Source organism: Colletotrichum tamarilloi (assembly GCF_030869305.1).
Source record: "Colletotrichum tamarilloi strain Tom-12 chromosome Unknown Scaffold_51.1, whole genome shotgun sequence".
Taxonomy (NCBI): Eukaryota; Fungi; Ascomycota; class Sordariomycetes; order Glomerellales; family Glomerellaceae; genus Colletotrichum; species Colletotrichum tamarilloi.
Genome location: NW_026849434.1, coordinates 1 through 13766, shown reverse-complemented (window position 1 = coordinate 13766; position 13766 = coordinate 1). Strand labels below are relative to the sequence as shown.

General features: G+C 50.7%; 5 protein-coding genes across 5 annotated transcripts; 1 reads left to right on the top strand and 4 right to left on the bottom strand.

Annotated features, from left to right (window-relative positions):
* Positions 1-524: 524 nt before the first annotated feature.
* On the bottom strand, positions 525-2352 carry CTAM01_10656 (C-x8-C-x5-C-x3-H type zinc finger protein; the record flags this gene model as incomplete). Its single annotated transcript, XM_060526671.1, has 4 exons — positions 525-713; positions 795-1871; positions 1992-2135; positions 2266-2352. 4 exons carry the CDS (start codon positions 2350-2352, stop codon positions 525-527), a joined length of 1497 nt encoding a protein of 498 aa, XP_060378611.1.
* Positions 2353-4429: 2077 nt separating this feature from the next.
* On the bottom strand, positions 4430-5734 carry CTAM01_10655 (uncharacterized protein; the record flags this gene model as incomplete). The annotated part of the gene is made up of 4 exons (XM_060526670.1): positions 4430-4803; positions 4860-4927; positions 5003-5120; positions 5179-5734. The coding sequence occupies 4 exons, from the start codon at positions 5732-5734 to the stop codon at positions 4430-4432; spliced, it is 1116 nt and encodes a 371-aa protein (XP_060378610.1).
* Positions 5735-7058: 1324 nt separating this feature from the next.
* Positions 7059-8792, top strand: CTAM01_10654 (FAD binding domain-containing protein; the record flags this gene model as incomplete). Its single annotated transcript, XM_060526669.1, has 4 exons — positions 7059-7160; positions 7256-7564; positions 7619-8235; positions 8294-8792. The coding sequence occupies 4 exons, from the start codon at positions 7059-7061 to the stop codon at positions 8790-8792; spliced, it is 1527 nt and encodes a 508-aa protein (XP_060378609.1).
* Positions 8793-9739: 947 nt separating this feature from the next.
* On the bottom strand, positions 9740-10716 carry CTAM01_10653 (metalloprotease; the record flags this gene model as incomplete). Its single annotated transcript, XM_060526668.1, has 2 exons — positions 9740-9809; positions 9866-10716. 2 exons carry the CDS (start codon positions 10714-10716, stop codon positions 9740-9742), a joined length of 921 nt encoding a protein of 306 aa, XP_060378608.1.
* Positions 10717-11228: 512 nt separating this feature from the next.
* On the bottom strand, positions 11229-13534 carry CTAM01_10652 (FAD binding domain-containing protein; the record flags this gene model as incomplete). The annotated part of the gene is made up of 4 exons (XM_060526667.1): positions 11229-12668; positions 12744-13114; positions 13167-13438; positions 13494-13534. 4 exons carry the CDS (start codon positions 13532-13534, stop codon positions 11229-11231), a joined length of 2124 nt encoding a protein of 707 aa, XP_060378607.1.
* Between the last annotated feature and the right edge of the window lie 232 nt (positions 13535-13766).

Here is a 13766-nt window from a genome sequence, read left to right as displayed (position 1 = left end):
GTTCTCTGCAGTGGGCTTCGGACCTCATTGAAATCAGAGTCCGACGCGCTTGTAGTCGGCGCACAGGGGCGTTGGTTGCAGGGTCAGTTGTCACCCATCCAGTTTCTCCTTTCCTTTCCTGGTTTTCTATTGCGCGTGGGAGAGAAATGATTATGGGGCACTGCAGTGAAGAAGTAAAAGGCCACGAGGACGATGCTTGTCCACAGTCCTGCGTCTTCAAATGTTAGTTCTCTGAACCTTTAATGGTTTTCTACACCGGTGGGTGCTGCTTGACGTGAACAAAGAGCGAGGCCATCCTCACATCCCCACTGCCTTTATATGATTTTCATCGTGCCAGATCGTGATATCCTCAATTGACGGGCACGATCTTCCCTGCGTCTGACATCAATCTTTTATGCCCCAAAGCACCAAGATCCGACCTCCCGGTTCTTGAGCTTGAACCCGCAGTGGTTATTATGCCCGTCTTGGCCATTTTCTTTTCCCTTTTCTTCTTTAGTTGAATGATGGATGAGCGGTAAATAATCTTAGAGCTTATCGATAATCTTCATACTGCCATCCTCGAAGCACTTGACTCTCGGTTTGGGGCTGATGTCGTGGTAGCCCTGGAAGCGGCAGTAGCTGTGGTTGCAGTCCTTGAGCCATCTGCAGTGATGGCCGAGTGTGCAGTTTACGTCGTCGCATTCGGAACCCAAGCTACAGGGGATACCGCGAGACTTTTGTCACAAATTAGCCTAATGCCCGAAAATGAAGAAAGACTACCCCATGAAATCACGAAGCGAACGAATGAAATTCACCTTTTGCTTCAATAGTACCATTTCGCTGGCGCTAAGCTTATCGCCGTGGATGTAGGAACAGACTGGATTCTTACACTCGCCGTGTAGGTGGTAATTGTTGCAGAACTTCTTGCCCGTCTCCGTCATGCGCGCGTTGAATCTCTTCTCTACCATAGGGTCGACCTTTGGCAGCGGCTCGTCGATGCGCTGGCTGTCGGCGTTCATGAGGTAGTATTTCGGCTGCGGCGCTTTTTTTGTAGAAAAGATGTCAATGGGCTTGGGCGCCGTCGAGACCCGCGTCATCGTAGACCAACTAGACGCGGGCGTCTGGGAGCCGCTGGACAGCGGACTGGTAACGCGAGGCGGCTCGACGGGGGCGCCGTTGTTTGCGGAGTTGGAGTTGGTGTGGTACGGGCCGGTGGGCGGTTTAGCGGCGGCGGAGATGGTGGCGGTCGGTGCGGAGGAGACGGGAGGAGGAAGCATACTCGGCATGCCCATAGTCTGTCGCTGGACTCTTTCGGGAAGCTTTTCCGACATAAAGACAGAGTTAAAGATAATTCTGTGAAACTTGAGCTGTTTAAAGCCCTCCTCGGCGGGGGTCGTCTCGATGAGGGTGAACTTTGAAGCCACCTTATCATCTAGCTTATACGGCTCCAGGACCGGGAGGTATCCGTTATCGTGGCAGGGGCCGAAGAAGATATGCTTGCACTGGCCGATGCGGACCATGACGCGGAGCATCTCGCGGATCTTGTGGTCGGCCGACTCCTTGCCTGAGCCGACGTCGATGAAGCTGAATAGAGGCTGAGCGCGGCCAAAGCCGCGTCCGAAATCGATGAGAGTTCGTTCTGAGGTGGTGAAGGGAATGATACCGGATGCGTGCAGCTTCTTTGCAAGGCCATCCATGTTAAGTACCACCTGTACGATTATGTTCCAGTCTTCGCTGGCAGCCTCAGGGTAGGCCTCGGTAACGTAATTCTTTATCTCTGTCGACAAAAGATACCCGGCTTCGGCACCTCCTTCTGCGCCCCTCTTCAATAAAGATTCCTGAAAGATGGCGCCGTCACCATCAATTATAACAAAGACGAATGGATTAGATTCCTGTCTCACAAGTCAGCACCTTCCCATGCTTGGCTCGGGCGTGACAGCTTGAGCTCAGCGCCGAGGGCTGGTCGATGAGTTGGTTGAATGGGCCACGAACGAGGGGAGAACCAGACGTACATTTGCCTTGTTAAGAGCCACTACGTCCTTTCCCAGATTATTGGCCTTGGTCTGCCACATCCGGCGCGATTCGCGCTCATTATTGTAGTCATCGCACTTTTCCCGGTAAGCTTGCTGAAGCTGGCCGTGGCGAGCAAGTAGATCCTAGACAATGCCTGTCAGTAAACCGCTCGTGAAATGAACGAAGCAAGATGGCAATAGCTATGGCGTATGCCATCATCAGGCAGTCGCGGGCGTTGCCATAGTCGGGGCTCCAGAAATCTCAAAATCTCACCTGGATCATCTGATCACGGGTGTAATCATTGCGGCGGAAAAGCTCCAGTTGTTGCACGTATGCCGATAAATCCTCCATTTCGTCCATGGTGTGCTAGAGCGGTAGCGATAAAATTTTCTCAAACGACCCCGCTCTCCGTAATACCTATTATTGACTGTTGTATTGATGAAAGAGTGATGCGGCGACGTCTATGAGTTGGTGGTGAGATTGGAGGGGGTGAGGTGAAGTTGATGAAGTTTTTGTGACCAGACCCGGGGAAACATGCCCTTACTTAAGCGTCTCAGGTGGGGTCAATCCAGGGTTGTCGTTGGAGCGTTCTAGGTTTCCTTCCCTTCAGGCCATTCAGATTGCCGGGCGGCGATTGTTTTGGGGCTAAGAAAAGCCCCATGTAAAAGGATCCCGCGCTAGGGGTCCCCTCTTGTACTGCCCCGAACATATTCAGATCATATGTTGAGCATGTTCTCGTCATGATTGAATAAGAGAATAAGTGTCCAACAATGCCAACCTTCATAAAATCTGCTGAAATATTTTGCGGGAAAAAAAAGAAAGGTAAAAAGATCAAGTGTGCGAACTGTTGACCGAGAATTTGTTTGTGCGTAAGCGGAGCGCTTGGTATGGAGGCGGCTGCTTGTGTTTGTTGTCTAAACGTGGCATGCCCTGTTTTGTCCCTGCTATCTTGCGTCTCCCACTTTGTCGAGTCGTCCGAGCTTTGTGACAAGTATCCCTAAAGCCTGGGCAAACTCACATGTAAAGAACGAGTTGGCTTATGACATTTGGCGCTTAACTTTGCGCATGACTAAGATTCTAGAATTTGCGAGATCATGTTTTGGGCTTTTTCTGGAACTAATCAAGCTGTCTGCTAGCATGACAGCTACGTACTTGAGTAATCGAGACTCAACCACCAACCAGTGGACAGTGATCGGATCTCGTTCCAACTCATCAACTGCTTGACTGGGCCTAGATTGGACGAACCAACGAATCGGAGCGGCAAATGAGAATGGCCATTCAAAAGTGATAACAATTGAGGAGTTGACGACACTGCGAGCTAAAGCTTCCTCAGGTTTCCTCGTCAATTGCAGATGAATTGCTGACATTCCCCAGCGCACGATATCAGTAGTTTGTAAGCAATTAGAACAGGTAGATTGACGGTTGAATACAAGTTTTTCTGTGTGTCTTTCAAGCTAGTTTCCCGTGCGGATGACTTGATGTCTCGTCAAACAAGCCTGTTCCAACAAGCTATGCCGGCACTTCAACTGCACGCATTGAGAACGCATATATACCACCATAAATGACTCCATGAACCGTCCCTACTTCCATGGAGCTTTAGGCTTCTTTGGATGGATGGAAATTCAGAAGCGGTTCAGGGGCGCAATCCAGATTGAAACAAGCGAAAACTATGAATCAGGAATGCAATTTAGGCAGATCGCAACGCAGCATGTGGACTATTGATAGGGCGAGTTTGTCATCATCGTCATCTCAGCAGGTGTGTTGCATTCACTACGCCTGGAGGAATTCACTGTTCTGGAGAGAAAGAGAACTACTTAGCAATAAATTGAATGCTAAGTACGCCCAAAGACAAGGCACCTCATACTAGCTTACCTACCTAAGTGTAAACAACACCGAAGTAACCGACAATCGACTCCTCCTCAGACCACATTACCTAAGGTACCCCACAGCAGGACACCCGACTACAAGATACAAAATCACAAAGACCAAGAAAGCAGACATAGCCAATTAAGATGTGTTTCGGATTCTCTGGCGGCGGTGGATCCCGTGGCAACTCTAGGCGGGCGACTCGACGACACCGGGAGCCACGATAGACATTCAAACCTGGTTTTAGGGGAGGAACTGCTCCGAAGATACAAAGCATTAGAAATTCATGGCTAGCAAGAGCATGGATAATGAATGAGGCGAGGAGGTTGAGGAATGGATAGTATAGTACCGATGAGCTCTGACCTTCAACAAAGCGTCACTGCTGGGCCTAATTCCGTTCTCATTCAACAAGGGCTCTCAATATTTTGCCAGGGTCATGTCATAAACCCATTGGGCACCGCAGTAAATCATCTCAGTTCACCATAACCGACTCCTCAAATCCACGAAATAACATTTGATGTCTCTCTTACGTGGACGCCTCATAATCGGCCGTAACTTTGGACACCAGTGATCATCGATTGGCAAGCTCGATGCCGTGCTCCTCCCGTGGTGCCTTCTTCCCGAACCGACGGCCTTGGCCATCATAGTTGATGGAGTCCACAGATACCTCCGTTGTTTTCATAATCCCACCTAAAATTTCCTGATCACTGTCATTGTCTCTCTTGTCGCGGTCCATATTTCTTGAGGAGCAAATAGCAGACATGCCGCGATTCTGAAACTTGCTGAGGTTATCCGATCGAATGTATGCGCCAGAGGGGTATCCTGAAGGTCGGCTACTCAGAGCGTTTCGGAAGAGCACTCGAAGAACGGGAATGGAGGCTGCAATGATGGTCGCATTTGGTTCTGCCATCGCCCAGACCCAAAAGATGCAGACCTTCCAAAAGTCTTGAACAATGGTCATCAGTGAACGTGAGGAGAAACTTATGGGGCCAGTTACTCACAATCAGGGCCAAGGAAGTCCATGATCGCGATGCTCTGGACAGCTTTCATTATTCCCATCACACCCGCTCTGGCCAGGCAGCTTCGGGTTAGCTGAAACTCTCCAGAAAAGGAGAAAGAAGGTGGAAAGTGGCGCCGTGCTTACAAGATCCCCATGCTCATGGCCATTCCAACGCCGATTTTTTCGTGCTTCCTCATTTGTAGGCTCAAAACGATCTTCCAAGGTAATAACGCGAGAACAAAATCTGAGACGGCGGAGTACACTATCAATAGTCAGAAAGCCGGAGTGCATAGAATAACTTCGCGGGAAAGAGGACATACATCCTCCAAATATTCCCAAGGTGATTGCGTCTTGCGCTGACCAGCATGAGCCTGGAAGGTGAGGAGTCGTATCTTCAGGTCTTCTAGGGCAAACAGCTCTCCAGGTGAGAATGATGTGGACGATGAACTGGATGTTCATGGTAATGACCAAGAACCAGATAATGTATTTCTGCCACCCAGAGGCAATTCGAAGCAACGTAACGGCAAACGAAGTTTTTGTCAGAGCCAAGGAGATCTTGTGGCAGTTGTCGGCGCAATACAACATCGTGCTCATGGCCGGCGTGACGCCGTAGGTTCTCGCGAACCCCAGCCTCATCATCTCGCTCAAGAAGGACTGCGAGGCAATCAGAAAGACCCATCCGGCGATCAAAAGCCAGTCGTCCAGCCACATCATCCACCTGACTCTGAAGCCTTTGCAGTAGATCCGGAGGGCTAGAAAGACTGTCGAGATTGCTACCATGGGCCATATTGAGCCATTGATCAGCGCTGCTGGATCACCTGGATTGACTGGGGTAGGCAGACTCTCAAACCGTGGGGTAATTTCCAATGGGATCATCGAGAAGGGTTGTTGACATTGACGGTTTGAACTGAAGTTTGAAATCACCGTTTATTTCTGCAGCCGCAGACTTAAGAGAACCTAGGTTGTGGAATTCAGCAGAAAGTAGAAGAAAAGCCTACAGACCAGTGCTGCTTCATGACAAAGTCCACACGGAGACACCAACTGTGTTCAGAAAATGGGTGGTTTGAATGGGTCAGCGAACCGGTTGGAACTTGTGAACTCCCGGTCTGGTGGCGTCTTGAGAACACCAGGGGTGAGATAACCCCCGAGAACTTTTGATACCAAGGACAAAATTTCCTGTTGCTGTAACAGAACGAGATCTTCCCAAGATTTCCCAATGTGCATAACGGCTTGTTGGTCCTTCGGTATACCCATGCTTACCTCCAATGTATGAGGTCAAGTCTGTCAGTTGAGCAAGGGACCCCTCCAGCAGTAAATCCCTTATGGAACCCGGAGATCAATCTTAGCATGATTTTGAAGCCATACTCTGGGAAAGAGCCTGTGAATCTTTGACTGAAAGCGGAGTTACAGATATTCCCTCGCATGGAAATACGTGCCCCGTTGGCGCGCCAATGTTTGTTGGACGCATGCAAGCGTAAGAAATCTGCAACCAACGAGCAGAGACAAGGATTCAAAATTTGCAAGGAGGATTTCGCACTTGGATTCCACCGCTTCAGATGACAAACGAACTTTCAAAGCTCGTTCAATACAAAGGGATGTTGAATTACTCTACTGATCCTTAGGATAGAGAAGTCCGGAGTACTTTGCGTATTGAGGAACTCATTTAATCTCAAGTGGGTTGTCTTGTTCTTCGCTGACCGTGTACCAAGTGTCTCAAACTGTTGGTTGCAACAATACTTTATTGCCAAGGCCACTTCGGGAGCCTTCCGGACCTCGCCACCTGTTGGAACCAACTGCAGGTTGGTGGCACAGCGTATCGGTTCTGCATCATTACATTACGCGCGATGCAGCTAAATATCCGCAATCTGGAACCGCAATCTGTGACGGCGTTATTTGCTAAATTCAGCATGTTATCGTTGCTTTTTGTCAGGGGCCCCTTTACTTTGCCACCATCGCTTGCCATAATAGTCTCTTTCTCAATTGCTCGGTTGCGACTCCATCTCGGATTCGCTTTCAGAGTGTACCTTTCTTCGTATCCTATCTCTCACCTCGAGCGACGCGGGCTTTGCTTAAGATGAAGCTGCACGCATTTTCTTCCAGAGCTGAGTCGTTCGTTGATATGTGATCTCCCACGAGGCCTGACGTTGAAGTCTGAAGAAGACCTCTTGTGTCCACCGCGACGCAGCCAACGTTCGGAACCATGGCTCTTCTTTCCATCTTTTCCGCCGCGCTTCTGCTTCTCGATTCTTCGACTGCTCAAATCATTGCAGGCTTCCAAACAAGCATCCGTCAAGTTCCGGACGTAAGTGGTTACTCAGGTGTAAGTGCGCTCCTTTCCCTGCAATTTGGCCTCCTGGAGGGTTCAACCCAAAAGATGCTGACACTGTTTCAACGCAGTGCGATGCTCTTATTGCAGCTGGACTAGTTAATCGGGTGTTCTTTCCGCCTGATTCGGAGTATAACTCCAGCATCGCATCATACTGGTCCGGAACCGTCCAGCAGCTTCACCCATGGTGCGTCGTCAAGCCCGAGACAACAGAGGAAGTCTCGTCCGCCCTTTCAGCTCTCGTGAAGACGAGCTCAGCTGGCAACTGGGATATTGCTGTTCGGGCTGGCGGTCACTCTCACTACCCTTCCAATAATGTGGCTCAAGGCGTGACAATTGACCTCAGCCGCATGAATGCAACAATCTACAAAAACTGCAGTGTATGTGTTTCCATCGTGTGACAACGTAATGGATCGTTTCTAACTGTTGAAAAGGGCACGGCATCAACCCAACCAGGTGCCAGGTGGGGATCGGTCTACAAGGAGATTGAGAAATACGGCCAATCAGTGACCGGAGGACGCGAGGGTAATGTTGGCGTCGGAGGTCTGACTCTCGGCGGCGGCGCCTCGTTCCATACCGGTACCAGAGGCTTTGCCTGCGACGATGTCAAAAACTACGAGGTGGTCTTGGCCAACGGGTCAATCGCGAACGCCAACGCGGGAGAGAACCCAGATCTGTTCAAGGCTCTGAAGGGTGGCAGCAGCAATTTTGGTATCGTGACTCGTTTCGACATGCAGACGTTCCCGGCGGCGCACGGAGGTCTCTATGGGGGCTTGTTGTTCATGAGTTATGACCAGAAGCAGGCTGTGATGGAGCAGTTTGTGAGGCTCATTGACATCAACGAGGATCATCCAGAAGACACCGAGGTCGTCACCTTTACGTATTCTGGGGAGGGGCCGCCCATGATTGCGATTAATGCCATCAACACGGCTGGCATCGCCAACTCAACCTCATTCGCTCCTCTTGCAAGTATTCCTGCCATTATCGATGACAGAAAGCGGAAAACGTACGGCACCCTCATCACGGACTATGCCACAGCTGGAGGCAAGAGGTATGAGACTAATCCACACTTATGATTCATCTCGTGTTTCCCTGCTGACATTACCCAGGAACGTATGGTTCTCTCTTTGTTTCCACAACGACATTGACATGATGACAAAGATGTCAGAGCTATATGATGAGCTACTTATACAACTTCAGGCCCTAATCCCCTCGCCTGATCTCGGTCTTTCTGTCGTCAGTCAGCCCCTACCCAGGCACTTTGCGACAAAGGGCAGCGGCAACAACGTCCTGGGTCTCGATACATCTTTGACACATAACTCGATTGTTTGGCTCGTACAAGCCCAGACTCGCACTGGAGAACAAGAGGCGCTGGCTCATGCCAAGCTGGCCGCTATGACCGCGAAGCTCGAGGCTTACGCCGAAGCCAATGGGAAGGCGACGGCATGGCGGTACCTCAACTACGTGAACCCTGCCCAAGATCCAATCAGCACGTATGGTGAGGATAATGTCAGGTTTCTGAAGGAGGTTGCTGCCAAGTACGATCCAACCGGGGTTTTCCAGACTAGGATCCCAGGAGGTTTTAAGATTTCTAAGGTGGTGCTATGAAACCCCGCTCGAAGTCTGGAGGCTGTATGTGCCAATAGACGCAAACCACTGCTCAATTAGTAATAGCTGAGGTTGATCAAGATGAAGTAATGTTTATCAGTGACTACCACGGGATTTCCGTGAGTAAGGCAGAAAAAGCATGCGTGCTCATTGCATGTGTCATAAGACCAATGCACCTGATAGAGGATTACATGTGCATTGATAGTGAAAGACAAAAAGACTAATGCGTTCCGTCAGTCCATGTTACATGAGTCTCAAATGTTGCCTTCACTGCTTGTGTTATCTTAAAAGACCGCCCCTGATACTGAATCAGCAACTATGAAAGATGGCGATAATATTGCTAACATTATTCACATTCTGGACTCTGAGCTCCCAGCTTTAGTCACCTATGCTACCGCCCAATGATTCACTACATGTTGAGGTCATGCTCCTATAAAAGTACGATCGGAACGCGCTGCCGAGGAATATAGAAACTTAAACAAAAGTTCAACGCCCTCCGAGAAGGCCACACGGCATAATGCAATCACAACAGCTCTCCTAAGCTACCAGAAGTCTATGCTCATCTGCCTTCAAAGCTTGACTCAGAACTTACACCGCACAACTCATCCTGCAGACGAAATGTGCTTCGTTTCGCTCGGACACCGCAAGAAAGAGCCCAAGAGGCGGTATAAGCCTAATCAATCACGTCTTGGGAAAATTGGAAACTTTTGAAAGGCAGAAGGGCAAGTTCGCCGTATAGGTGCCAGTTTCAAATCGGCATTGGAGGCTATCGCTTATCATCAAGATAGTCTATAATATAATTTCACGTTCTGCAATATCTGCAAACAGCTCAGGATGGGTATGCACGACAGGTTTTGGGCGTAATGCTTGTATTACAATACTTTTGAACAGTTTTTCAGTATGATACGACCTAGATATTTGAATCGAAGCATATTCGCAGCCTTTATCTATTTTCTGCGCCATCCAAAAAATGTTGAGAACATGCGCTCTTTCTGTCCAGGAGTGAACTCATTGGTACTAAAGACTCAGTCAGCAATAAAGCACCAAAGGCTGGACACAAAAAGCAAACTTACCAAGAGTCATCAGCGTAGCCCATGAAGTTGTGAACGGGATCTAGACCCGGTAGATCCGGGCACGTATCTGAGTTAGTAGGGCACCCGTACACCTCAGTTCTCTGTGCTGGCGTATCCGCAACAAAGTCGCCCGCCGTGTCAGAACATCCACCAGCAAAGGTATGGTTCAGACCAAACCAGTGGCCAGCCTCGTGAACAGCAAGGTGGCCGAGGTTCCAGTTTTCAAAGCCGCCCTGCTCGACAGTGAAGCCTGGCATCGTCATAGCGCTGAGCTGACACGAGTCCTTGGCGAAGGTCAAGCTGTCCGTACCCTCTGCGGGAAGAACGGTAGGGAACTGGCAGTACCCCGTAGCGCCGGGAGAGTAGCTGCTGAAGAAGTAGAGATTGAGGGCGTCGTAGCCGCCCTTGCGGGAGGCCTTGAGGTAGGCGTTGTACTCGGCTTCGTGGTAGACCCAGCCGGCGGAGCCGCCCTCATTGATGAGAAACGCCGAACCAGTGAGATTGTCGACAACGCGCTCGGTGGAGTTGAGCACGAGGTTGATGCTGTACTTTGCGAAGCTGTCGTGCAGAATTTTCCACTGCGCGTCGACGATGGCGTCGGTGATGAGGTCCGCCTGGGCTTCGGTGCTGGCGATGTGGAAGTTCACGTCGACGGTGAAGTTGCCGGGATAGGTCTGACGGCGGGCTGTTGCCGACTTGCCAGTGAGGTGGACGGCGGCAGCATCCCGGGCCTGAATGGCGCCATCGTCCGAGACCTGACAGCCCCGGCGGAACGATACGGGGGCCTGCTCGACGCGAGGAACGGCGCTGGCGAGGCCCAACGAGGCAAGTCCAAGAACAAGTCCCTTCATCGTAACGGAATTAGCAATTAGTCTTGTCGGTGATATTGTCTGCGATGTCGAGAACAACTCAATGTCTCATAAGCACGACATGATACGGCGACTCCGGCTTTTAACTTCAAAATTCCGCCTGTTGATTTTCTTGACTGGGCACGGCAATTTAGGAAATCAACTTGTACCCACTTTCCTCGTATTGCTCTCATGCCCACTTAGCTCTGAATGCAATTGGCTAATTAGGTCGGTTCATGCATCTATTTACAGTGCCAATGCCGGGATCCCTGTCCTCAACGGCCGGCTACCCCATCATCTGCCACACTTCCGGCAAATCAGTTGTTGATCCGTACAACTAGAAGACCACCTTCCACAATAAGCATAACTGATCCTTGATAGAAGCGGCATTACGAGTTGATACCGAATCGAGACTGAGTAGGTCGGTCTCGGATCTTGACACAGAGTACGCGACGATTGCGATGCTCAAAGAATCAGATGTCAACCTAATTGTTCATTGAACAACTCAGTCGAGCTTACTCAATCATCAAACCTGCAATGACGTTTTCTCTCCATGCCCAAAGTCCTGCATAGGTAGCTCCCGGACCGACTAATGCCTGACCCATCAAAGTGGCCGCCGCAGCCCCAATCGCGGCCTTTGTCGTCACGTATCCTAACCTACGGAGTTCAAAGACAGTGTACAGGCACCAGACCGCAACCGCACCGAAACAGAGGAGCATGTCGTACTTCCAGAATCCACCGATGTTGAGCCCCAGGCCCATGGACGCAATGCTCGGCAGGTCGAAAAAGGTCTCAAAGAGGGACACGGAGGGGTTGAAGCCAGCGTACACGAGAGCGCAGACATGTGTGATAGCGGTGACGGCGAACGTAAGTGTGTATCCGGTCTGAAGCGCGCTCTGGTCCTTCTTTTCAAAGATTTCCCAGTCCAGTGACTTGATAGGCGAGGCGACCGAAAGAATGCCGGAGAAGAGCCAGGTCAGAATCGAGACGTAGACAGGAGAGGGCTGCCAAAAGGCGATAGCGTTTTGCTGGGCCACGGAGTCACCATACTGGATGAACATGAGGGCGGTAGGAATGATGTATCCGAGACAGAGAGCTGGAACCAGCGCCTTCGCCACAGTTGATGGGATTGGTCGGCCTGTGGGACGAGTGTAGACTTCGCTACTGGTCGTATGCAGACTGATGAGGAAGTAGAGCGGTGCAATATTGCCGATACCAACTAGCTGGTATACTGTGAAGAGAGATGGCCAAGACACGAGAGAGAGCTGGTTGCCATTGCGATAACCTTCGATCGTCCAGATGTAAATGACGGGCGCGAGATTGATCAAGAAGTAGAGGCATTGAAGCTTCGTGTTCGGGTCAGGGCCCGAGGTCGCCTCGGAGAAGGCCCAGGAGAGGAGTGAGAGAACAGAATCGATCGCGGTATTACCGGTGTACTCCGTCTTCAAAGGCTTGCCCACAAAGCTGGCACCACTCGCCGCCTCGGGAGCGATGACGAGAACTTGCTGCGCGAGGAACAAGAGGCCTGCAAGAACAGCTCCCACCACAAGCTTAGGTAGCAAAGAGGAGTCGAGTCTCTGGCTCGGAAGCTCGTCAAGGTACGGTAGCGCACGTGGCCTCTTCGGGACGTCCAAGAAGTCGAGCTTGTGACCCGGCTCGAAGTTTGTGCTCCAGGGCCCTTCCTTCTCATCGATAGACAGGCTTGGGACGAGGTAGCGACCGGCGAACTCCAAGAAAGGGCTTTCCATGGCGGCGAAACGCTGTTCCTTGTGCGAATTGTGAACAAGGGGCCAGACGCGTGGTTCTCGCTTCTTCTGGGTCTCTAGGAAGACATTGTGGATTTGCTCCGTCGTGACGCCTGATGGGTTTTGCTTGAGGGCTTCTGTAAGGTTGTTTACCAGCACTGCGGCCGTTTCGATGGCGCTGTTGCCTCCTTGTCCGGCAATTGGTTCCAACTGAGACAGGTCAGATCTTCGATACTATGCTCACTGAGGTCTGTATGGCCTCTTTAGCAGTAGAGGTTCTCTTACCTTGTGTGCGGCGTCGCCAATGGTCATGATGCGGTTGAAGTGCCACTTCTTGAAGACGTACTCCGGCAGTGGGGTCAAAACTGAAGAGATCTTGGCAGCGTACAGATCTCTGAAGGTGAAGTTCTCATTGATTTTGTCCTCTTGGTGCTCCTTGACCAACTTGGCCTCGTCTTCCTTGGTGTAGTGGGGGAGATCGGGGCCGTAGTGAGTGTAGCCCATGTTGACGAAAAGGAACCAGTAGACCCTGTTGGAAGGGCCGGCAATTACGAGGTATGAGAAGTGCTTGTTGAAGTTGGTTTGCACCGTGCCGTTCTCCCAGTTCTTGATGATGGAAATGCCAAAGATGCACTTGTAAACCGTCGGCAGGCATTCTACCCTTCTGTCAGTCGACAATAGAGAGTAGAAAACGATTAGCTGTCTTACCCTTCTTTTCGGAAGCAGGTATATACCCGGGCTCCAGGCTATCCGCGAGCCGCCACATCTCGCTTCTGACTTTGCTGTGGATGCCATCGGCGCCGATCAAGATGTCGCCCGAGTAGGACTGGCCGTCGCTTGTCTCGACTCTCACCTTGGACGGCTCGATGGAGACTTGCATAACCTTCTTACTGACAAGGATCCTGTCCTTGTTCTTCAGATTCTTCCACAACACTTCCAGAATCATTTGACGATCCACGAAGACAACTTCGTAGCCGTGTCTGTATTCTGATATGAGAAAGCTTCTTGAGACTCCTTAAACATGCTTTTACTCACCGCTGCTTGATCTGCTGGCCTACGCCACAGTAAGTCAACATACCCACTTCCTGGCACCCCCCTGTTTCTGGCACCACAAAAACGATGGGATCACAACCCAACCTCCTCATTACTATTAACTATTGATCCTCAACCACACCCACTACAATACAGCTGCCAGCCTCACTAGGGCATTCAGAGTCGCTGGATTCAGCCGTGATAACCTCCTTTTCACCCGCTTCGATTTGAGCCCGATGGATATCCCTGATGTTCGCGAACTTCGTATTGGGATCG